Source organism: Monosiga brevicollis, genomic scaffold (assembly GCF_000002865.3).
Source record: "Monosiga brevicollis MX1 MONBRscaffold_2 genomic scaffold, whole genome shotgun sequence".
Lineage (NCBI taxonomy): Eukaryota > Choanoflagellata > Craspedida > Salpingoecidae > Monosiga > Monosiga brevicollis.
The window spans coordinates 1,168,332-1,191,476 of NW_001865039.1; the positions used below are offsets into that span (position 1 = coordinate 1,168,332).

At 54.5% G+C, this 23,145-nt stretch overlaps 7 protein-coding genes across 7 annotated transcripts; 4 read left to right on the plus strand and 3 right to left on the minus strand.

Moving 5' to 3' along the window:
• Positions 1 to 361: 361 nt before the first annotated feature.
• Positions 362 to 2,281, plus strand: MONBRDRAFT_13893 (uncharacterized protein; the record flags this gene model as incomplete). The annotated part of the gene is made up of 9 exons (XM_001742135.1): positions 362 to 435; positions 546 to 670; positions 769 to 995; positions 1,126 to 1,234; positions 1,329 to 1,483; positions 1,655 to 1,756; positions 1,843 to 1,944; positions 2,021 to 2,100; positions 2,194 to 2,281. 9 exons carry the CDS (start codon positions 362 to 364, stop codon positions 2,279 to 2,281), a joined length of 1,062 nt encoding a protein of 353 aa, XP_001742187.1.
• A 1,622-nt stretch (positions 2,282 to 3,903) lies between these two features.
• Positions 3,904 to 8,524, plus strand: MONBRDRAFT_22078 (uncharacterized protein; the record flags this gene model as incomplete). Its single annotated transcript, XM_001742136.1, has 19 exons — positions 3,904 to 4,039; positions 4,336 to 4,542; positions 4,645 to 4,747; positions 4,840 to 4,900; positions 4,964 to 5,017; positions 5,378 to 5,489; positions 5,768 to 5,821; positions 5,977 to 6,148; positions 6,268 to 6,349; positions 6,463 to 6,543; positions 6,630 to 6,740; positions 6,859 to 6,927; positions 7,030 to 7,134; positions 7,220 to 7,282; positions 7,401 to 7,637; positions 7,754 to 7,838; positions 7,987 to 8,114; positions 8,215 to 8,326; positions 8,421 to 8,524. The coding sequence occupies 19 exons, from the start codon at positions 3,904 to 3,906 to the stop codon at positions 8,522 to 8,524; spliced, it is 2,076 nt and encodes a 691-aa protein (XP_001742188.1).
• Positions 8,525 to 8,842: 318 nt separating this feature from the next.
• On the minus strand, positions 8,843 to 10,468 carry MONBRDRAFT_21032 (uncharacterized protein; the record flags this gene model as incomplete). The annotated part of the gene is made up of 5 exons (XM_001742583.1): positions 8,843 to 8,897; positions 9,015 to 9,177; positions 9,287 to 9,445; positions 9,591 to 10,174; positions 10,302 to 10,468. 5 exons carry the CDS (start codon positions 10,466 to 10,468, stop codon positions 8,843 to 8,845), a joined length of 1,128 nt encoding a protein of 375 aa, XP_001742635.1.
• Positions 10,469 to 11,603: 1,135 nt separating this feature from the next.
• On the plus strand, positions 11,604 to 15,962 carry MONBRDRAFT_35502 (uncharacterized protein; the record flags this gene model as incomplete). The annotated part of the gene is made up of 8 exons (XM_001742137.1): positions 11,604 to 11,759; positions 12,329 to 12,464; positions 12,600 to 12,646; positions 12,745 to 12,930; positions 13,106 to 13,354; positions 13,480 to 13,616; positions 13,698 to 13,858; positions 14,702 to 15,962. Coding segments are annotated over 8 exons (2,331 nt in total), but the record flags the coding sequence as incomplete, so codon positions are not given.
• Positions 15,963 to 17,193: 1,231 nt separating this feature from the next.
• On the plus strand, positions 17,194 to 18,815 carry MONBRDRAFT_19126 (uncharacterized protein). The gene is made up of 6 exons (XM_001742138.1): positions 17,194 to 17,224; positions 17,462 to 17,589; positions 17,716 to 17,757; positions 17,885 to 18,008; positions 18,243 to 18,320; positions 18,473 to 18,815. Exons 2-6 carry the CDS (start codon positions 17,563 to 17,565, stop codon positions 18,541 to 18,543), a joined length of 342 nt encoding a protein of 113 aa, XP_001742190.1. The 5' UTR covers positions 17,194 to 17,224; positions 17,462 to 17,562; the 3' UTR covers positions 18,544 to 18,815.
• A 317-nt stretch (positions 18,816 to 19,132) lies between these two features.
• On the minus strand, positions 19,133 to 20,030 carry MONBRDRAFT_2116 (uncharacterized protein; the record flags this gene model as incomplete). Its single annotated transcript, XM_001742584.1, has 3 exons — positions 19,133 to 19,259; positions 19,385 to 19,808; positions 19,895 to 20,030. Coding segments are annotated over 3 exons (687 nt in total), but the record flags the coding sequence as incomplete, so codon positions are not given.
• A 905-nt stretch (positions 20,031 to 20,935) lies between these two features.
• On the minus strand, positions 20,936 to 22,410 carry MONBRDRAFT_4973 (uncharacterized protein; the record flags this gene model as incomplete). The annotated part of the gene is made up of 6 exons (XM_001742585.1): positions 20,936 to 21,184; positions 21,478 to 21,603; positions 21,714 to 21,816; positions 21,920 to 21,984; positions 22,082 to 22,122; positions 22,215 to 22,410. The coding sequence occupies 6 exons, from the start codon at positions 22,408 to 22,410 to the stop codon at positions 20,936 to 20,938; spliced, it is 780 nt and encodes a 259-aa protein (XP_001742637.1).
• Positions 22,411 to 23,145: the final 735 nt, after the last annotated feature.

The following is a 23,145-nucleotide window of genomic DNA, read 5'->3' on the forward strand; positions in this document are numbered from 1 at the left end:
CGACACTGTCAAATGCCACATGTTCATATAAGCATAACGAAGCGCGAGGTACCGGCCCTCCGATGCAGATTTGCAAAATCGCTGCACGGACTTACAGGGCAACATCTTCATCCCAGGAAGTTAAAATTGATGTGTGTGTGAGATGACTTGTGCTGCGCTGTGCGTTTTTTTTTCCGTTTGAGTTCACAGCTACGCAGCCCAAGTTCAACCCAGTCCAACAAAACTCAGGAAGGGAGGCCGCGTATGCCCAGAGCAGATCCGTTTAATATGTACATCCGGATGTAAGACGGAGAACATCGAATCGTCTTCCTGCGGTTTTGTCAGACAATTTGTACTTGGGGATCGAGTTGTGGACATGGCGATGCAGCCCGGGCGACCAGCGACCTTTGTGGAGGGCTTCCATGATGAGGAGGCCGTGAAGAAGATGCCGTATCGGTAGGTCTGGGTCGTATCGCGCGAGAAAGGGCATGAAAGGTGCTTGACTGGCAGAGAGTCTCAGAGTACGGATCTGATGTCGTTTGCTGTCATGGACATGGACATGACAGGCAGCTGAGCCACACCGGGTGGACAGTGGCGCCACTGGCTCTGGGTGGATCGGCATTTGGTTCCGTGTTTGGAGACACCTCTGATACGGAGAGTGCGGCTGTCATTCGCTCCGCCATACAGCGAGGTACTTGTTTGCATCAGTGAATGCTAAAGCAATGTCTTGACAGCTGTACCGTGCGACATCCGATCTCAGAGTCACCATTCTGTTCGAGCCTGACTCAGGCATTAATCTGGTCGATACGGCACCTTGGTATGGTCACGGCAAGAGCGAGAGGGTCCTGGGACAGACTTTGCCCCACCTACCCCGCGACAGCTTCTACCTCATGAGCAAGGTGGGACGATACAAGCCCAACGTGCAGGAGATGTTTGACTTTCGCGCCGAGCGCGTCCTTGCTAGCATCGACGAGTCCCTTGAGCGCCTTGGCGTGGCCTATTTGGATGTTGGGCAGGTATGGTCCACGCTGGCCCTTAGCTGGGTAAATGTTTGCCTCGTGACACCAGGGCTGGTGTACCGGGGATCAGCTCACGGCCTCGAAATGCGGGGCGGCCTCTTGTGTTGATCTGCCCTTGCTATCGTAGGTGCATGATCCCGAATTTGCGCCCTCGCTTGATTTGATCTGCTCTGAGACACTTCCTGCTCTGCTCAAGGCCAAGGAGGCCGGCAAGATCCGCCACATTGGCATCACGGGTAGGCCTCAACAACAATTTTGTGGTGCTCGACTTGACTAACCCCTGGCACAACAGAATGCTCACCGACGGGGCATGGCGGGCGTCTACCCTAGGTTATCCTCTGGATGTGCACCATTATCTGGTCGAACACAGCCCTGTGCGCATTGATACGGCTTTGACGTATTGCCACTATACCCTCAATGATTCAACGCTACTGGAACATTTGGACTTTTACGCTGCCCACGACATTGACGTGATCAATGCCAGCGTAGGTCATTTGAGCACGACCCCGTGCCCGAGCTCGACTTGAACACCTCTTTCTACTTCGCTCTCTCTCTCTCTCAATCTCGATCACTCTGATCTCTCTTCTTGTTGTCCCTCGATCAACCCGTCTATCCTTGCGCTTGTTCGGCGTGCCTTTGCCATAATATATATATAGGCCCTCTCGATGGGCCTACTAAGCACCGACGGGCCACCAAGCTGGCATCCGGCAGGGCCGGCCATCAAGGCCGCGTGTCAGGACGCGTTGGCTTTGTGCCAGGTATGACACCGCCGGCCTGGGGCTGGAGCGCGCTGTGCATGCTTTCTCTAGCCTCACTTTGCGGCAATCGGGTTGATTCGTTGTAGAGTCGTGGTGTCAACTTGAGTCGGTTGGCCTTACACTACAGTCTGTCCAATCCCCGAATCGCCACAACGCTGGTATCCACGGCCCACTTGGCGCAGCTGGAGGTAAAGCCTGCGCACGCGCTTTTGGCCACTCAGTGACGCTCGCCTCGTGTGTGCTGAACCCGGCCTGTGTTGGTAGGCCAACTTGGACGTGTGCCTTCACGGGTTGGCGCCGGTCGAGACTAGCACGCTGGATGAGCTGTGCACTGGCGTGTTTGGGTGCGTGGATCAGGCTGCACGCGGTGTGCTGCGCCGTTTTGCTTACTACACGCGCTGTGCTCGTGTACTCATGCGCTCAACGGCTCGACCTAGGTCTTTGCATGGAAAAGAGACGTGGGAGGGTGTCGAGGTTGACAACTACTGGAAACAACTTGGACAACGCCCAAATGTGACCTCGTGATCAAAACGTATTCTCTTTTGGGTGCTTGTTTGCTTGTTTTTTGTCCCCGCCCCCCGCGTCCTTGAGAGTGATCGCTGCCAACAGTGTGTGTATGGCGTTGTACAGGTTATCTGCGCGGCGCTGTCAATCCTCTTTGTGTCCGTGTGCTCGCTTTAAACGAAAGACCAAGATCTTGAGAAGTTCTCGATCAGGTGCATCCGCTTCATCAATGATTCGATTTTTTTTTATCTTAACTCTCGATAAGAACATACTTTTTAACATTACAATAATTGACTGCCTGTTGAATGTTTTTGCTCGAATCGTGTATGACCGTCATCGATCCAGAACCAGAGCCATGCAGGTGTTGGACTTCTCAACAGACAAACCCATAGCAGAGCGGACTCGCTCCACAACATCGCGCACTCACATCCAAATGAATCGAGAAATTGAAACAAATTTGATGGAAATTCAACCAAAAACCCCGAAAAAATGGCAGTGAGACAAAATTTCGCTGACATTTTCAGCCGCGCCAGTTGAGCATTTCCAGCGTCCGACACGAACGGACACAACACCACTTCTCGCTTCGCGCGGGATTGAAAGGTGGGAGCGACGCCGTTGCCAGTGGCTGTCCAACCCGGTGTCCAACCCGAGGGAGAGCTGAGGTTAAGGGCGAGGAAAGAAGTGCGGGGGTGCTCAATTGTAAACTCCCGTGGACGCTTCAAACACAGAGGCTAGCGTCGTTGGATGTCGACGGCTCGGTGACGACCACAGGGCTACAGTCTAGCTTCAGTGAGAACGGCGGAGTAGCGGCAGTTGCAACTAGTGGGATGGCGCTCGCGTCATCCCATGGCAGTTCCACATCTGCGGCATCTCTGACCGATCTTGTAAGCTGTTAAACCCCTGTGCTGACACTCGAGGGCCGACTCGACCCTGCCTCCCACGCCCAGCTCATCGAGGCTGTGTATCGCTGCCTTGCTCGCTGTCGATAGGCCGACTCACTGGCGCTCGTGCCCTGCCAAGAGATTGGTCACAACGACACGTTTCGCAGCATCGAGCTTTTGCGTAGCACGTGAGTTTGGGCCCGCCCCTCTGCAATTGTGCGGCAGGCAGACGCCACTGCAAAAAAAGCTCTTGTGGATATTCGGTGCATCGAATCTCATGCCGAACCAACGCCGCACACCCACGTCTGTGCACGCGCTCACACACCCACGTAAACACACAGAGGGGGCACCATTGAATATGGCTTGTACGTTGGCATTTTGGATGGTGATGCAGTCATGCCGGAAACCATCCGCCCAACGGTACGCCTAGCTCAACCCAGACACGGCGAGCCCACTCCACATCGCATGTTTTAAGTCGCCTAGGAAAGACGAACGCCGCGCCTCGCATAATCCCTGGTGGTTGTAGCTGGACTATGGCCTTGCTATCGGCTGTGAGTCGACGATCGAAATCGAAGGTAAATCTAGAGCGCCACCTGGCACCCCAATCCCGAGTCAGGCTCTGCACTGACATGCTCAATTTGACGGCGCCCAGAGCATTCCGCAAGCGAGGCATTGTTGACCATCTCGGGCCAGACCATCCAACCTGGTTCGTATCGCATCAATGCAAAGCCAGGCGTCGTTGTTCGTCCGAATAAACTGATCATGTCCTTGGCAACGACACCTCGCTTTGCACATAACACACTCCAAGGGGGCATTCGGTTGATTCAGCAGAAGCTGTACCGATTTGCGCTGGAGCACCGTCCCATGGTGGACCGGCTAGTCGAAGCATTTGCCCAAGGTACCCGCGTCACTGCATTGGCTGGCTCCCCTCGACCTGATGGTCCCTCGTAAAACCCGTCTCACGTCCCCACGTGCGCACAGCCAAACAAGGCCAAGTCGCTGGCGACAACACCCACGTCTGGCTGTACAACAGCATTTGCCGACGCTTCAATCGTCGGGCGTCGTCCAGCATCAATGCCAACTGGCACCGTTCTGTTTTGCGTAAGGTCATATCGCACCAATCCTGGGCCGCCTGCTCAGCTCCAACACCGTTGACCCCGACACCATCGCGCGATCGTGCATGTTCCATGACAGTATCACTGGACGAGGATGACCCCGAAGGGGAGGAAGCCGAGGCGACAACAGCCGTGGCTGAGGACGATCGGCTCTCCTTTGCCGCACAGCGCGGCCTGTCCTTGAGCGATACCAAGATCCAATCCTGGAAGGAAGCGTGGATTCGCAAGCAGATGCAGACCAGAGAGTCAGAGTTTACACAGACCGAGCCGTTGTCGGTCGCCATTGGTATGTCGTTTCTGTGGGCTATCTGCCGACTGTGCCTGCCATACTATGCCGTCCATAAAGTGCTCAACCTAAAGCTGCACCGCTGGTGGTACCTCCTCTCAGGCACTTACAACGTGAATGGGCGTCGTCCCGTTGACGAACATGGGCCTGTTGACCTCTCACCCTGGGTAGCCCAGGACGACCCTGCCGATCTCTACGTGTTTGGGTCGGTATCGGTTTGCCTTTGGACACGCTGTCGCCCGCAGCAATGCCTCACACGGTCGACCGTGTGGTGCCATGCTCTACCCACAATCATAGGTTCCAAGAGTTGGATTTGAGCAAAGAAGCCTTCGTGTTTTCAGACACCAAGCGCGAGGAGGTTGGTGCAAAAGGCACTTGAAGCGGCATACCTAGTGTCACTCATTAAGCATGTGGCTCATAGGAATGGTCAGAGGCGCTGGCCAAGGCACTGCCCCGTTCCGAGCGCTACGTTCGGGTTGGTTTCATGCTTTCATGTTGACAGCATGCGCACCATGTGCTTGGTGGCGAACTCTCCGTGATACAACTTTTTGTTTTCCTTCCACGCTCTCCATCTCATCGTTTCATATTGGGCAACTCATCTGCTCGGGCAACGTAGCTCAAGTCACGCCAGCTTGTGGGCATGCTCATCGTCGTGTTTGTGAAAGCTCGTTGGACGCCTTACATTACTCGTCTTCATTCTGATGCCGTGGGATGCGGCGTAATGGGCGTTTTGGTACGGCTTTTTCTCAAATTGGTCAATCCAAGGTCAAGGCCTTTGATCAACTCGTCTGTACGCGGTCTGATCCACGGTTCGCCGGTTTGTTGCTGTCCCTAGGGCAACAAGGGTGGTGTTGCTATTAGTTTGACGATCAAAGACACTGACATTTGTTTTGTTGCCACACATTTGGCGGCCCACGACGATGCGGTCGCTCGCCGCAATCAGGCACGTATGCGCCACTGACTTTGTTCGCGCAGGATTGGTGGCATGGCACAGTTGCTTATGGCGCTGGCCACAATCTGTCATTGAGCCGTCCCACAGGACCATCATGAGGTCATCCGTCGGCTTGGCTTTGAACGCATGGGGCCAGGCATCCGCAGTTTACAGGGTAAGTCTGCTGAATGCGAGAACAGGTTGCTTGCAAAGGGGTGGAAACGCGTAAGCGTTTTTGTGCGTCATGGTCGAGACCTCATGTGTGGTTTCGCTTGCGTGTTGGTATGGCGGCAGAGCACGATTATTTGTTTTGGTTGGGTGACCTCAACTACCGCATCGATGCCCCATGTATGTCGAGTATTGCCGATGCTTGTAAACCTTTCTTCGGCTTGACCCTGCACGACCCATCGCGAGGTTGTGTCGAGTTGTGTCGAGTTGTGTCGAGTTGTGTCGAGTTGTTTCGTGTTTTCTTGTTAATGTTTTAATCGTGTCGGACACAACAGATGCCAGCGTGCGTCAGTGGGTGGAGCAGCAAAATATGGAAGAGCTCATCAAGAACGACCAGCTCAAGGCTCAACAGACTGCAGGTCTTGCCTTTGTGAGGTTCAAAGAGCCACCGATTGAATTCATGCCAACCTACAAGTTTGATCCTGGCACGGACACATGGGACACCAGGTGGGCTGGTCACAACCGTTCTGTGGGTGTCCATATCCAATGACATGCTATGACTTCCGGCCTTGGGTCGAAGAAACGGCTCTGGCCTCTTGACTGACTGCTCTGCTCGTGGAATCCAGTGAGAAACAACGCACGCCTTCGTACACGGACCGAATCCTCTACTATGAGCCCGATGAGGGGCAGCGCTCCTCCGTCAACAAGGTGAGATGGTCACGTCTTGCTGCATGGTTGTTGTCCTGCAGTCGTGAGGGTTGCAGTTTGTTGGCCCAGTGCGGCGTGTCCGGTTCTTCACGTGCGTCTGGCCGTGGTCATAGGTGGCTAACATTGAGTACACTTCCGTGCCTGAGCTGCGCGTCTCGGACCATAAGCCCGTTCGCGCGCGCTTTCTGATTCAGGTTTGGCACCATCCTGACGCCATCAAGTTCGTTGAGGTGTAGCAGCCTGCTCAACGCCTTTCTTGCAACTCTGGTATCTTTTGCAGGTGGCCTCGGTCATTGCAGACAAGTATCGAGAAATTTACGTTTCAGTATTGCGCCAACTGGACGCCCTTGAAAATTCAACCATGCCCACGATCGAAGTGGATACCCAACAGGTTTGCGCATGTGCTGTCATGTCTGCTGTGATCCGTCCACCCACGCGATTGTGTTTGCGTGGTGAATAAGGCCATTTGATCGGCTGTCATGGCTGCTCACACCCACGGTGCTTATTAGTTTGACTTTGGCGAGTGCAAATTTGGATTCAACAAGTCTCAGTCCTTGACAATTCGCAACACCGGGCCGGTGCGTGCTTCAAAAACGGCCAGGCACATAATTTTCTCGAGACTCACACCAATATTACAACCGCGTCATGGCTCTTGTTTCGAATCGCAAATGCAAGCGCAGGTGGCTGCCAGCTTTGACATTGTGACAGATCATCTCGAAACAGGCACTTTACCAAAGTGGCTACTCGTGGATGGCGGTGCCAATGTTATTCTTCAAGGGCAAGAGGTGTGCAAAGTTTTTGCGAGTTGTGGCTTACCCAGCTCGAGCACTTGAGCAAAATATTGACCAGGACCAAACTCCAACACCGTAGGCCAAGTTACGATTTACCGTCCGAATCAGCGTGGATGCCGCAGCCGACCTGAACGTGGGCAAGGTCCGTCATAGAGGAAGGGCGGGTATCACAAAAGGCCTGTTTGGCACATGTGGCGTCGTCTGTAAATTTGGATCTAGTTTGATCACACTGTTGCGCTGGATCTGTTTTGTCCTATCAGGATGCGATCCACGTCATCCTCATTCTGCGCGTTAAGAATGGGAAAGACTTTTTCATTACCATCGGGGGCACCTATGTGCCGACGTTTTTGGCGCGCACGCTGGAGGATTTGACATATCTCAACGTTCCTGCACGGCAGCATCCACTTGAGCCCATTGTGCGAAAGGAGGCGGGCATGCACGTGCCCAAGGAAATTTGGCTGCTCGTCAATCGTTTGTTAAAGGACGGCTTGAATAACGTACGCTCTGCCTACTGGCTTGTTATGAGTGTCGCGCTTTTGGCAATCCTGGGATGGGGTTTTGTCTTTTGGTACCCGCAGGCGCTGTGGTGTTTAACGAGCTTGGCGGGTGGTAGACATCATTGTTTTACATTCAAGGCAAGCCGGAGGAGGTGGATAGCATCATTGAGGCCTTGGATACAACGCTTGAGTTGCCACCCGGTTTGTTGATTGAGTGTTGGGGACGGGAGCCAATGTGCATTGTTTCAGTTTGAAAGTGATATTTGCCTACTGTGGAGCGGGCTGTGCAATGACTCGGCGTGGCAAATGGTGTTCATTGCCACCGTGTGTGTGGGTGATTGGCGACTAGACATCTCCATTGAGGCCGTAGCCACGACATTGCTGCACGTGTTAAACAGCTTAAGCGAGCCGGTGATCCCTCGTCAGCTGTATCAGCGGTGCATGGAGTGCGCCCATGCGCCCATGCTCTGCCAGCAGGTTGGTTTGGTACAGGCTGGGGTCACTATGCATGCTTGTTGAGGGACAAGCTCATCATTGCGTCTTGTCACTGATGTGGTTGATGGTGGTGATCAACTAGTTGGTCGCTGAATTGCCTGCTCCTTCTCGGTACACGTTTGAGTACGTCATGGCATTGCTACGCGAGATTATCGCGAGCCACGAGAAGAAGCAGAGTGTCATCAACATTTTCGGTACGGTTGGCTAGGTTGTGTCGAGCTTTAGCAGAGACATTCTCTCACTGAGCAGAGTATCGCTAACCATTGCGTTGCGCGGACGGGTTTCTAGCCGCCATGTTCGCGCCAATTTTGCTCAAGAGTCCACGGAGTGGAAGCGTTCGAAACCGAAACAGCGTCATGGGTGAGTGTGTGATCGGATTTGTGAGGCCATGAGAAAGTCGCCGGCTGGCTGACAATGTCGCGCGTGTGTACCATGGTCAACAGATGACCAGCGGGCCATTGAATTTGTGCGCACCTTTTTGCACTAAGTCCAACCGGAAGGTGGTGATGTGAATTTGGGCGCGATGGGCCATGGGCCTGGACTGTTTCGGTTTGCCGCGTGATCAGAATGGAAGCCGTCAAAGAAGTGTGATGGTTCAGGTCTGGTGTTACGCCGATGCACACCACCATGGTCTCTGTGCGTACACATTACTCTCTCTTTTGTCGATTCAGGGTGGGAGGCGGGTTCACAGTACACACGGGCGGGGGCGGTCAGGTTTCTACAACTACGGGCCCATCTCCATCGTCCTCGTCGTCAAAGTTCCAACTGTAGTAGGCAGACAACAAGCTGCATGATGGCGAGGGTCGAGGTCAATGCATGGCGGCGACAGTTGAGGCTCTGGCCGCGGGGTGGGATTTGAGGCGGTCGGACGTGTAGGCGTACCTTTTGAATTGGTGTGCGTGGGTTCGGACGTGCTGGGCCACGTTGTCGGTGTGCTCGGCATGGGCGAAGAAGGCTTCGAGGGCGTGCACTAGAAAATTGTTGCTCGCCACGATATCGAAAAAAAAGTCGCTGGGGGTTTCTTTGAGTTGATAGTGCAGGACGCCTGTGATGACAAGAGGGGCAGGGTAAGACATTGAGGGCATTGGCGCGGCGGTTGATGAAGGACGAGCAAGCGCCTCCAGCCAGGGGGTGTGAAGAAGCAAGTGACAGACCCATGAAGTCAATGTAGAGTTGCGGGTGATCTGCAATGGCTTGACCCGAGTTGCAGAGAAGCGCGACGAGCTGCTTCCAAGTTTCAAACGCCTCGTATACTTGGCCCACAAGGAAGCAGACAAAGGCATACTGGAGCTCAGCAAGCAGCTCGTTGGGGTCTACCAGGGCTCGCCACCAAAAGTGAGGCAAGCCGGAGTGAAACAAGAACAGAAACCAAAACGAAGAAAAAGCAAAAACGATGCAGCTAATACTGTGTCTGCGCGCGTTGAGACCCAGTCGAGAGCGAGCGGGTGAGCGACTGACCGTGGGCAAAGTGGGACGTGAGCACTTGCTGGAGGGTGTAGGAGCGGTCGAGACTGTGTTGGGTCACCTGGGCCGGGGTGGCTCCAGGTGGAAAGAGGCGGCGGGGTACTTGAACAAAGGGAATCTGTACGGTCGAGGCCGGACGCATGTCACGCCAAGCATCTTTGTGGGTTTCGAAGATGGATTGAGCGGGTGTGGCGGGTTGTTCCTCGGTGCCAGCAGCGGCTTGGTCGGGTCGGTCGCTGCGGCGGCTGGTCAAGACCTGCGCGCCTTCGAGCTCGGTGGCCGAGCTGATGTATTCGCAGGTGGGTTGCAAACGTGCCAGAGTGGCGCGAGTGATTTTCGAGGTCAGGGAGATCCATGTGGACAGGGTTTCTTCGAGCGGGTAGGCAGCGAGGTAGGGGTCGAGGCCAACGTAATCATCGCGCACGCGCTGTTGCTGGTCGGCGTCAGCGTGTGTGTTGACAATGTGCTCTTCAGTTGGGTCCCACTTGAAAATGAGCACGTCGCCTGGCGCTGTGTGGACAAAGTAGCCGATGCGTGGTCCCAAGTGTTGGCCGTGCTCGCTTCGGCTCTGCCGCGCACTACGGCGGATCAGGGGGTTCGTTGGAAGGGGTGAGGTCAGAGTGGAGAGGGCGTAGCAAAAATGGGTACATCTTTTTTTTTTTTTTTCAGGGGGCAGCATAGCGAGGACAATGTGCACGGTGGTACCTGCAGAAGACGTAGTGAACGCCGGCGGGAACGAGTTTGACCCCTTTGAAGCGTGCTGCCGTGTGCCATGATTTGTAATCAATACCAAACTCTGATCCCACGGGTACATCAAGGACCAGGACCAAGGCCCCACTGCTCAAGATTTGCTCTGGCTGCAGCGACTCCATCCCACCGTTCAAGAATTGGGACCCCCTATAGTTCCATGCACCAGCGCCCCCCAACGTCTCGCCAACGCGCGCGCTCGTGTCGTCGTCGTCGTCGTCGTAGTCCTCAATCGACACAAAATATCTGACAAATCGAACATCTGACAACCACCGCTCTGTTCGTGTGTCTGCAACAGATGGAAGTATAACTATAACCACACTTTAAGAAGTTGTGCCCAAGCGGTTCGTCGTTGCGTGCGGTTTGGCGTCCATGTGACAAGAGAGAGAGAGAGAGAAGAGAGAGAGAATGAATAGAGAAGAGAGAGAGAGAGAGAGAGAGAGTCCAACTCCTAAACTCCTCCTTTAGCAAGTTTCACCCACAAAACGTCTCTCTGTCTCTGTCTCTCTCTCTCTCTAAAATCCAAAAAAAAAAAAAAAGTCGTTGTTGTTCAGCACATGTTGGCTCGATTTCATTTTTTGTGCCTGTGCCCTTTCCCATTCTCGCCGCTTTTGCGCTGTTTCCGCTAGCTTCCCGGTCTTCTGGATCGCCTCTTGTCTTGAACAGGCTGGGCAGGCGTCGTCTTTGCTATTCCCTTCTTCTTCCTCATCGTGCGCGTTGGGCTTTTGGCTCTTTGCTTCCAAGAGGTGAGGAAGAGCCCCAAGCCCCACCAGTTCCGCGTGCGACGCTCGTTGACGACGACCGATCGTCCTGCACTTTGTGCTCACTGCTCCTCGTTCTCGTTCTCGTGTCGACAGCCCCGTATCTCAAACCGCACCAACACCATTTCTAGCTTGTGTTCGTTGTGTAGCCCCATCCCCCACCCATTGTCGCCGGCCACCGTGCCGCCCCGACGTGGCATGATTGCCGCTCGCAAATCATGGACGTGACAGTCTGACCGGCCTAGCGTGGTTCAATAGCCACATCCTTTGCCCTTGTGATCCCTTGTACAGCCACGGGCTACGTTCCGGTTTGAGTCATCCCCCTTGACTCTTCTTGACTCCCCCTTCTTCATCCTCTACCTGTTTCAAGGCTACAAACCCTTGAGCAGAGTGATGCGTCAAGCCTAAGGCCTCGACGTGTGGGTCGACAGGAAGCGTGACGTTATCGGCTCAATCAATACAGCACGTTGCGTTGCACAGCGTGGCAGTTTCCGCAACAATGGACGCGACTCTGCCGGGCTTGTGCCGACGTCCGCTGCCCCGATTCCACGACGAAGATCATGCTCTATTGCTGGAACTGCCCGAGCCCCGTGCCAATAGCAGCCTCGCCAGTGCGGTGACCATCCCCCTGCGCTTTCGCCTATTTTGGGAATCGGTACGGCACCAAGGCTGGACATGCCAGATGGCCTGCTTCCCCCGTTTCTTCTGCTGGGCGCCGTTGCTATAATCTCGATGGCCTCCTTGGCTCATGGCCGTGCATGCCGTGCTACTGCAGGGTGCGGATCAAGGCTGGCGCGAAGCCTCAGCCCATGCTGCCAGCTTGTATGGTGCTCTGGCCCAAAGCGACTTTGACATTCTTTTAGCGCTTTGCCAGCGTAGGTGCAAGGAATCACAACCTCACACTCCTGCCTCCCGGGTGACCTCTTGTCAAGTTGCTCATTTTGTCTTTTTTGGGTCTTTGCGCATGCTCGGCTACCTTGGACGCAGACGATGATGAATTTCTGACGCCAGAGACCTGCCGGGCTCTATTGGCCATTTTGGATGTCGGTGGCGGTCTAGAAACCTTCTTTACGCGTTTGATCGAACACGAACTCCAGAGCATCCACTCTGTGCGTCAACCTCTTGCGTGCTCCTGGCCCCCTTGCCTTCTTGCTGAATATTTGGCAATGCTCGAGTACAGGTCTCATTGTGGCTTCAACTTCAATGACGCTGACATGCTGTTAGGCCGAAATGCTGTTTCGTGCCAACACGGCAGCCACGCGACTCATCTCAGCCTATTTTCGCATGACGGGTCGCTCCTTCATGCAAGCCGCCCTCGTGCCATCCATTCAGGATGTCTGCAACTCAGTTCCTGTCGACGGTGAGTCGATGCCGACTGTTGGATAGCATCCCTTGTCAGCTTTTTGTGGGCGCGAGGGAAAGGGTTTCTCTCCAAGCGATGGCCATGTCTGCTCACATTATCACGCGCAACGCGCTGTTGTTTCCTCTCGTGCAGCTGACGCCAACAATCAGCTCTCCAGCACCGTCATTTCGGCATGCCAGGTTCGACGAAGCTGCATTCACAGAGCTTTGCTTTCCATCATGCATGCGCCACAGCGGCCAACCTGACTATGGAAACCTCTCGCTTGCGTTCTGCTTAGACCATCGCCGACATGATTACTCAAAATGCCGTGCGCCTCACGGGCTCTATGCGCAATCTGCTGGCGCTCATGTATCGTTATGTGGATGAAAAGTTTCCCGGGCACGGCGTAACCGTCATCCGTTCCGTCATTTTTCTACGCCTACTCTGTCCTGCCATCGTCAATCCCGTGCAACATAGCCTCATTGTACGTGTTGGTCACCACATGCGACGTTGTGAGGAACCACACAGAAAATACATACAACTGTCGCTTGATCGACGTAGCTGAACATACACGTAGTCCTCGCCTTGTAAAGGCAATGTTTTTCAAAAGGAGTGAGTCTACCAGCGCTCACCTGCTTGTAATCATTCCCCACGCGCAGGATCGAAGCCCCGAGCGGGCTCACTTTCGTTCCTTGACAGCCATTGCCAAGCTGCTGCAGCAACTCGCCAATGTGACCGGTGCGTGCGAGCACGCGTGCATCCGTGACGAGGCTCAGGCTGAGACGACGCTCGAATCTCACGCGCCTTGCTCGTTGTTGATCCTCTCAGGGACCACGGACATCAAGGTACCGGCCTCAGTGGAAACGAAAGCAGCCCGCAATTTCTTGCTGCAAAATCGCACTGCCATGGTGCGTTTTCGTTTTGTTTTGTGCTTGCGTTTTGCGCCCTGGCATCGCCACTCGAACCGGGCACCGGTTGCGCCTCAGCACAGAGTGCCTCGTGCTGACTTGTGACGGGCCATTTGCTTTCTTAGATGTCATTTGTGGAATACTTGGTCGAGGCGGATGGTGAAGCTAAACTCGAGCCCGATAAGGCCTGCTTCAACGCCAGCATGGCCCTTCACATCGAACCTGCACTTTGGGTATGCAGTGCCTGTCGCTTGGTCAACCGGTATGTACCGTCCGTCCCTTCAGAGCAAGTCGCGCAATCGATGAGCATATCCTCCACTGAGAGAGCCCACACTTGTTTCAGAGAGGCCTCTTTCCGTGATTGTGATTGCACGATCGCCTCACTCCTGCCTCAATGCCCTTTTGCTATGGCGTATGCTGTCCGTCATCCAGGCTGCATCGGCGACAATGTTTTCGATGTCATCACCCCTGGATCAATCAACCAAGCCGACGCTCGTATCATGGGTGAGTGACTCGCTTCTCCGTGGATTACTGCAGCTTGTGTCGTCATGATCGTCAAGTCACGTGTCTCTTTTTTTCGGTGGGGCAAATGTTTAGTCATCCTCTCGATGTGGCGGCGGGCATTGTTGCGCGATCCATTGCACCACATTTGCCATCTGTTTTGACCGAGCTGGGCGAGCGTCCTGCCGTGCGAACTACCATCACGTTCACTGCCAAGGTCCGTTTAGCCTTCTGCTCGGTCTCACTGGCTGTGGCTGTATGGTGTTTGCTGTCTTGCCGGGTGTCGCTTGGCGCATCTGGCCGCACATGTGTACATCTGCTCGAGCTCAAAGGGTCGGTTTTGCTTCTAGGAACTGTTGCTGGAAGCTTCAGCGGCAGCATCACGGGCATCGTCTGAGGGCGCATCAAGGCGCACGAGTCGACAAAGTGGCTTGGGCACAGCCCAAGCTACCGTTCCAGACTCCTCCAACACCTTTGTGCGTCCGAGCTGACCTCGTTCCTCGTGCTTGTTTTGGAGTCGGACCCCTTTTCCTACCGTGAAGTTCATGCATGGGAGTTGTGCTCACGTCGTCTGCACCTGCGTTGCATTTAGGTTCTGGTGGCGCGGCTGCAGGAGATTGTCCTCCGCGATGATGCCATCCTTTTGCGTGCCTTGATGCGCAAGCCGTCAGCTCAAGTGCGTGTTTGTCGCAGTGTGTGCGCGTGTGTGACGCTTCCTGCCAAATCGTGGGGTGGAGGCGACTCGGCTCGTGTTGCCAGCATCTCATTTCCGGTGGCCATCCTTGGTTCTGCTCGTCGCGATGTAGCGCAACTTTCATCAGGTTACGCTGGTGGCCATGTCACGAGGAGTCGGACTGAGCTTTGTTCGCCACGCTTTGTTGGACACGCTGCCCACCATCCCTGGCGATGCGCTGCGCTTCCTGGTCGATGTCCTCTCTCACGACGGCAAGGCAGCAGGCGAGGTAGCGGGATCACCGGCCTTGGCTCACGCTCGCCAAGCCTTGGTTGTGCTCCGATCTTACTTGATCATGATGCTGGCCAAGCCTGCTCGTCGTATGCTGCACCATCCGCGCGTCCTCAGTAACGGATCAAGTCGGAATCCCTCCAGCGGCGCAGTGCCCACCTCGGATCTTCTCTCGGACTCGGCTGCCACCGTTACCGATGCCCCATCTGCGACCCCAACAGCGATGGGTCGACCCTCGCCTTCTCCACGTGCCTTGAGGGAGGTCGGAGAAGCTGTTGGAAGCACGGACGGGGGAGAGACGGATGCCTCCGACTCGTTGGGTGATAGCGGCTCAACTTCACCTCGCACAACTCCCGTGGTGGCTTGGCTGGAGCGCGTGGCGGCGAGCTTGCGCGCAGACCCCATTGTCTCGACCAGTGTGGCATGTCTTGGCTCGCAAACCGGTCTCAGCACGGCATCCTGGTTACGTCTCATGGCTCAGCAGGCGGCTCTAGCTCAAATCGAGCTGGAACAGGCGCGCCTGGTCAAGGCCTGCGGTTGGGTACCGCCAGTTGTCTCCCCCCCGGTCAGTCGCGGGCCACGGAGTCCTTCGGCGGGGTTCAACACAGGTGGCAACGGCAGCGAGGGAGCTGTGCCTTCTTCACAGGCTGTGAGCGATGATGAAGCCGATGCGATGGAGGACGATGACGTGAGCGGCACCGAGTCAGACTTTTTGTCTGAGGGAACGCGATCGCCCTTTACCAGTCGCGGCCCCACCCGGGCGCCTTCGCGCATGGGCTCAAGCAAGGCTGCACGCGGTGGTGCGGCAGTCTCGGAGTTGCAAAAGTTTCGGGTGGTGCTGCATGGTGAAGCGGTGCGGGCCTGGTTGGCTGAAGTGGATCAGTCTTCCGAGCCCATGGCGCTAGCTCCGCCCATGGCGGCGTGGGGTGTTGCGCAGCGCGAGATGCTGCGCACGACGCAGCGCCCGGGCTGGGGCCGATTGGAGCAGCGTTACACGATGAACATTCGTCAAGGCATATTGCAAGAATTTCATGACGTGTGTACTTGCCTACCTGAGCAAGCCATTGCTGAGACGCTCGCCCACACCGACGTGGCACGTCTGCACATTGTCTTGCAATATTTAGCGCCTGATGGGCGATTGAGGTGTGTTGGCGGTTGCTTTGGGAATCCTAGCGCGGGCGAGTGGGCGAGTGGGCAAGTGCCGTCAATCGTGTCAGGCGGTGTGCTCACGACCAGTTGTATTGTGCATCGCGCATGTGTGTGTGTGTGCGTGCGTGTGTGTGTGTGTGTGTGTGTGTGTGTGTGTGTGTGTGTGTGTGTGTGTGTGTAGCAATGAGGAGGCAAAAGAAGTTAGTTTCTGGCCGACGGCCACGCATGTGCAGGTGTCCAGTGCTCCGATTAGTCGGGCCACCAGCATGGAGGATCTGGGCCCTCGTCGACGGGCTAGTACGCACTGCAGTGCCTATTCGGAGCGGAGCTCCGAGGCGCGTAGCCCACGCACTACCACTGCAGTGTTGACAGAGGACGTTACACCCGTCCGCCGCAACTGATTGGGTGTTCCATTTGCGTTCGTTTTTTTGCTTTCCCTCTCTCCGCGTCTCGTCAGACGCAGACGCTTGATTTTGTCAAATGTGCTGTCAATTGCGTCAGCCGTCTCTGTGTGATATTTTGTCTTGGGAGTCGGTGCTGTTTTGTCATGCAGCTGGCCATCGTTTACTTGAGCGGTGGCATTATGTTTGTGCTGTCCTGGATGATCCGCTGTTTCTCTTGGGTAGCAAGAGGAGCTAGAAACAGTTTTTATGCGAGTGTGTAGGGCGTGTGCGTATGCGTCTTTCGATCATGTTGTTGAGAAGCACTGTATTTTGCTTGTCTTAGTTAGCTTTCTATGGTCTGATCCTGCGTATTTTGATATGGTCGACGTGAAGATCTGAGGCGTAGGGTGTTGTCGTGTTCGATCCGTACTAGGAGATTGTGCCCCTTAGGAATGTAGGTGTAGGCATACCGTAGGCCTAGGTGGAGAATATTAGGTGTTGCTTTGGGCTAGAATAGAAATTAGACCCCGTTCAATCCTCAAGTCCAACCTGTTGAGTCGGTGACGTCTGAGCCAAGACAGAAGAGAGAGAGAGAGACAGAGAGACAGAGCGCGCGAGAGAGTAAGAGAGAGAGAGAGAGAGAGAGAGAGAGTGAGATGAGAGAGAGAGTTGAAGGACAAAGACAAAAGGTTGTGAACTAGCTTGTTTCGCTTGTGGGAATATTTGAATAATTTTCGGTAAGTTTCAGGCATCAAAATGATTCAAAATGACAGACTTGGCAACTAAACCTTGTCGCTTTTGGCTTTTTTCGATTATTTTCTGTCTTTGAGAAGAAGCTCTGAGTTGATCGCCACCAGCAGCGCGCGCATATCGGTGAGCGACACCTTCTCTGCTGGCAGACAGGCTGGGGTTGTTGCAGTTGGATTGAGGTGGGACATGGACTGATAAGATCCGTGTTCGCCTCTTCCGAAAGTATTTGGGCCTTTGGCACACCTCTTGACGCGCCACGGGTCTGAGTGGGTCTGGGCATGGATGGACCCAGGCTAGCCTTGCTCCTTGTCCAGGATGGGGGCTCATCGATGTTCTGTCGGTTCTTGTCCTTGCTTGTAGCTCTGGGTCTTTGCTGTAGGGTGTGTCGCAGCCCCTCAAGTGTACTTTCCGAGGAAGGATCGCTGTTGATCCGCCGCGTGTCGTGAACATTCGCCAGCATCATGGAAGACTTTGAGGGTGAACAGGATGTGAGTCGACATTGGCACCCTCTGGCTAGAAAGTCCGACTTCTGGCCCCAGGCGTCCTCGTCTGCGTGACGAAAGTGTGCCCTCTGCTGTGTCATTTTTCCTCATCTTCTGGCCATGGATGAGTAGACTGCCTTTTCCGTGGAGGACGTGAGTGCCATCATCAAGGAGGTGCGTAGTTGTGTGCCCACTAGTCTCCAGTCTATCCCTGTCATTGTCGTCCAGTTGGGCATCCGCGGTGGAGACGGGTATGACCAATTGCCTGATGTACGATCTTCCTTGCTGCTGGTGCCTCCAGTCGATTGATCAGAGCATTGGCCAGAGCTCGTACCAACACTCCAAGGTCAACCAGTGGACATCCAATGTGGTGGAACAGTGCCTTAAGCGCCTGACTGGGCTGGGCAAGCCCTTCAAATATATCGGTACGTTTGAGAAATGGCGTGTCAACTCCGGGGTCCGAGGTTCCGAGGCTCCGAGGTTCTGGGCGACACGGTCAAAGTGTTCCCCGGGCCTTGCCAACGATGATTGGTCTCGAGCCGTTGGTTGGCTCTAGATTATGTTTTGTTCTGCGTGTCCGGTGATGGAATGACAATTTGCCGTGGACAAGGTACCTCACCCCCTTCTTCTTGCTGACCTTGTCTTTGGCATGACACAAGTGCACTGCGTCATTTTGCAAAAGAACGGTGCAGGCTTGCACACTGCATCATCCTGCTTCTGGGACAACTCCACGGATGGTGAGTCGCTAGCACCTGGCTTTGACCGTTGTGTAGCCTTACAATGTTGTTTCACTTTCTCCTCTCTGAGTCTACCAAACTTGACGGCTTCTTGAGTTGTTTTGGAGCGGCTTTTTTGCTGACGGGCTGGTTGACGGGGATTTACTTTTTAGGCTCGTGCACGATTCGGTGGGAAAACAAGACGATGCACGTGATTGTCAGTGTCTTTGGCCTGGGCATCTAAGGCCACCGGCTGGTCCAGGTGTAGCGCACCCATCTTGTCTCACGTCCCGGCAAAGCGTGTCCGGTCCTTTCTCGTTCCATCATTTCCTCTTGTCTCTTCATCGGAGCCGTCCATGTCGCTGCTCCGCCACGAACACATGTTTGTTTCTTGTGTTGCCGCGCCAATTGTACATGGCGCGAGCGCGCAGCGCTCGATTATGGCGTCTATATCCAGCGAGTGCCGTGCGACCGAACCTTGTTGATGTGGCGCATGGGCAGCCACTCTGGTGCTGCATAATTGAAAGAAAAAATGCTTGTCAAAGAATCATAATATTTTTGTACCGCCTTAATTTTTGATTTGCCTACTGCGGCAGCAGACCATGTTGCACGGGGCGCTGTCGCAACGTGAGCTCGTGCTCAGGGCTCTGCTTGCGTCATTGCTGAGACTCAACGGTCGAGCGTTTATGGAACACTTTGATACTTTGGCCTTCATCTTGGCGATTGTTAGGGAGTACAGGCCGTTGCGCAGGGCCAATCACCTATTCGTTGGGCTGCACCAAGATGCCACCCCCGCTGCTGTCCTCGTCGTCGCTGGCACCATTTCCGTCATCCTGGGCCTGGGCCTGGGCCTGCTCCTTTTGCTTGGCAATAATGTCCCGTGCTGGCCGAAACACGCCATTCGTAGGCTCCGAACAGACATAGCACTTCTTGCTTTTGCGAAAGTGTGCCAACAAACATCTATACACGCGGTGAGCAGTGCGTTGGTGTACGGGTAAGCCGCCAGAGCCCACGTTCGCTTTTCTCAAGGGACAGGCTGCAAACACGTCACCTCATCCACCAAAGTTTGCCGAGGGGGTGCTTACTTTTCACAAAAGTAGTGGTTGCAGGGAGTCACAACGGGGTTCTTGAAGGGTTCGCGGCAAATGAAACAGGCAAACGGAAGCTCATCGTCCGAGTCCGAGTCACTGTGCTCAATCTGGTATTGCCTCACGTCGACGGCGTTGTAGCGGCCCTGGTCGATTTCCCGATCAATCTCCCAGCCCGCCTTGTAATCACTGCGGTCGTGCAAGAATTTGCACGTGTCACCAAAGCCGCAGTAGCCCGTTTCTTTGTAATCTTTGCAAATGTCGGGCTGATAATCCCATCGCACGCTGCTGCGAATGTGCAGGGGCGCGCGCTGTGGCCCGCGGCCGGCACCGCTCTTAAAGGCATTGCCAGCTACCGTGTCTTTGATCTTGTTGAATTGTTGATAAGCCGTTTGGCCGCGGTACTCGTTGTCGTTCACATCTACCAACGTTGGCATGATCAAACATGAGATTGTGTTGTGATGTACAAAAGCAAGGCGGGCGCGCTCATGCTCCTGTTGCGCGTACCTTCCAGCTCTGCATTTAGTCTCTGTTGCTTGTCGAAGAGCGCTTGGGCATCCTTGTCGTGGGCGGTGTCAATCTCAGTGGTCATGGTGGCGCCTCCATCGCGTGGACCATCCATTTGAGCCTCATGCTTGCTGCGCACAAATTCGCTTTCCTCCGCTTGCTGGCCCACCTTGGGGAGTCTGGCATGAATGGAAGGAAGACCCGGGCAGAGGTTGGAAGCGTTGAGATGGGCAAGGTGATTGTTGTCCAGCGCGGGGTCACCAAGGCTTGGCATACGTACTTGGTGGATGCGACGAGGCCACGCTTGACCACCTTCTTGGCAGTCCCAATTTCCACGTCCGATTCATCGCTGTCCGTGGTGGGCATGGCCTGGCGGCGTTTGCGCACATCCTTGCGATCACGCCTCTTCTTCTTCTTCATGACCACGGCCCCGGTGGCTGCCGGTGGCACAGCCGCTGCAAACGGGCCAACAGGCAAAAAAAGAGGTCAAGCGCAGACAAGCTCAGCGATGGACGCAATCTGAGACTACCACATACCCGAGTCGCTCATGCCTCTGGTTTCGCGACGAGTTCCAGCACTGTGCCCTCCTGCCTCGAGCACATCAAAGTCGCCGTCAGACACACACGTCCAACAACTCGGCGACCAAAAAAAAAAAAAAATCGTTCTTTGTCGTGTTGTTGGAAAAAAGTTGTCAGAAAATCGATGGTGCAAGGTGCTACAGCCGTCTATATTTAAAATTAAGCCCGAATATGTCGCCAACGGTCATACCACATGGAATACACCGGCTCTCGTCCGATCGCCGCAGTTAAGCCATGTTGGGCCATGCTAGTACTATCGTGGGTGACCAGATGGGAATACATGGTGCTGTTGGCCTCCTGTTATTTTTTGCCTCCTCTGACTCGTTCGTTTGACGGCGCGCCTCTTTGTGCGATCCTTTTCTTCATGCGCGCATGCGATTTTTTTTTTTTTTTTTGTTGGTGCAGCGGCTTGATTTCCTTTGTGCTCAATTACTTGATTCACGATGTGAATGCTCTACCGTCATCAGACAGCGGTGAGCCAGGCAAGGTTGTCTTCGGTGCGTTGACGAGGTCGGTATTCGGCGCCAATGTAGCCTTGATAGCCTAGCTCGTCCAACGTGCGATAGAGATGGTCAAGGTTGACCTCGCCGTCTGCGGTCACTGGCTCATGGCGACCCGGAAGCTGCGACACTTGCACATGGCCCAACACCTCTCGCGTTCGGCGTAGCGTCTCCGTCAAGTTGCCGTGCGTGAGTTGTGCATGGTATACATCCTGTCATTCAGTTGTGGTCATTGTACAGAGAGAGAGAGAGAGAGAGAGAGAGAGAGAGAGAGAGAGAGAGAGAGAGAGAGAGAGAGAGAGAGAGAGAAGAAGAAGAAGAAGAAGAAGAAGAAGAAGAAGAAGAAGAAGGAGAAGAAGAAAAAGAAGAAGAGAGAAGGAGAGAGGGGGATACGGGCGCAGGAACAGGACATGAGATTGTTGTAGCGGTAAGAGGTTTCACAATTCGGGAAGTTTCACAATTCGGGAAGAGTGTCATGGGGTTATACGGCGCGCGCGGTACGAACAAATTGATATTTCAGATTCGGGCGTCCCACACGCGCAATCAAATCGAGGGCTTGGTCAACGTGCTGCAGGAAATAATCAGCCATGGCCGCTGGGCAGATTGGTTCAAGCGTCAAAACCACGTTGGCCTGTGAACAGCCCAGTCATTGTTCAAGAGAGCGCGCGTGAGTGTGATCTCTGTACCATGCATGGGTGTGGTGGCCTCAGTCTACGCCCATGTCGGCCATCTGGCACGAACCTCGGCTGCCAAAGTAGTTGCCATTGCCAGGTTTTCAGCCATGACAGCCGTTTGCTCTGCCAAATCAGCACCTGCTACCCGGGGCCCACTCATGATGTGCAACCTGGAAAAAGGCCCAGCAGACAGGTAAGCAGAGGCATCACGCAAGCAATGCCCATGTCTGTTGATGTTTCCCGGTTTGGACAGAGTGGTTGCAGCACCCATACTTGGAGCAATCAAGGGCCTTGCAGTACTCCAGGGCGCGTTGAAGACCCTGCGCAAACTCTTGCTTCTGTTATTAAGGTGCTCGTGTGAGCGTTCGGGAGTCCGGGCATTGGCTGCGGTTGGGTATATGCGCATGTATGTTTAAGGTAGAGCTAGCTTCTTACCTTGGCCGGATGGGCGGCACAGCCGGCTTCGCCAGCGTTGGCTGTGCAGAAGAAGACATGGCGATGCGAACCAGTGATGTCAATGTGTGAGGTCGGTGAAGCAAACAAGATGTAGCGGGCAGCCCATACGTACTCTTGGGCGTGTTGATGAGGGCGCACGTGAGATTGGCAGTTTGGAGAGCGGTGCGAACAGCGGCGGGATCAAGCTCATAGTGCTCCCAGGCAAACTCGACAGCTCGGAAGCCATGTTCGGCTGCGGCCCGGAATCGCTCCAAGAAAGGCAGCTCTGTAAAGAGAAAGCTCAGATTGGCTGCAAAGCGCGGCGCCATCGTTGCGAATGTAGAAGCCAGACTCAACAGGGCAATCTGCGCTGAAAGTAGGTTATCACGGCAAGCGCCTCACCCAGTGTGACGCTAGCGTGATGGCAGATGATGCCTGCTGCAACACGAGCAGGAATCGCTGATCTGGCGCGACGCCAATCAGTTCCTGATTAAACAACAAAGCCTCCTACTTGCACAATAAACAGCCCGCCGATGCGTGTACCTTCTCCAAAGTCGGGTGTAGGCACACTATTCCGCTGCTACTGGTTCTTGTCCCCCGGCTACCGCCACAGCACGTCGCCAAGATAGCACCTGCCACAGATTGTGACAACGCCCAGTGTCGAAATTTGGAAAAGTGCCAATGCTGACAATTTGAACCTTGGAGGTTTCCGTCTGAATTTCGAGCTGGAGCCCTTGTTGCAGGCCATCGGCGAGGTCGGTGAGCAAGGTGTGGTGATGATTGAGCAGCGCCAATCATCATCAAGGCAGAGGTAGACAAGTAAACGAATGTGTTGGATCGCAGGGCGAGGAGTGGTGGTATTTTTTAGCTGCCAACGACGAGAGAAACCAGCTTGTGCAACTATATCTCAAGACCCCACACCAATTGACCCCTGTGCCATCATGAAGGTATGCACCGAGGCTCGTTTGGCGAGCCGGTGTGTATGAACAACGACTGTGTCGACTTGAGCTCATTATTCCTGTTTTTTTTTTTTTTTTTTTTTTTTTTTTTTTTTTTTTTTTTTT

What these genes read in the sequence shown, in the direction of transcription:
- MONBRDRAFT_19126 (XM_001742138.1), top strand. Translation starts at nt 17,563, where the DNA reads ATGGAAGACTTTGAGGGTGAACAGGAT. An exon ending in ACTTTGAGGGTGAACAGGAT is followed by an intron (nt 17,590 to 17,715) that starts GTGAGTCGACAT and finishes ATGGATGAGTAG; the next exon opens with ACTGCCTTTTCCGTGGAGGA. An exon ending in TGAGTGCCATCATCAAGGAG is followed by an intron (nt 17,758 to 17,884) that starts GTGCGTAGTTGT and finishes TGGTGCCTCCAG; the next exon opens with TCGATTGATCAGAGCATTGG.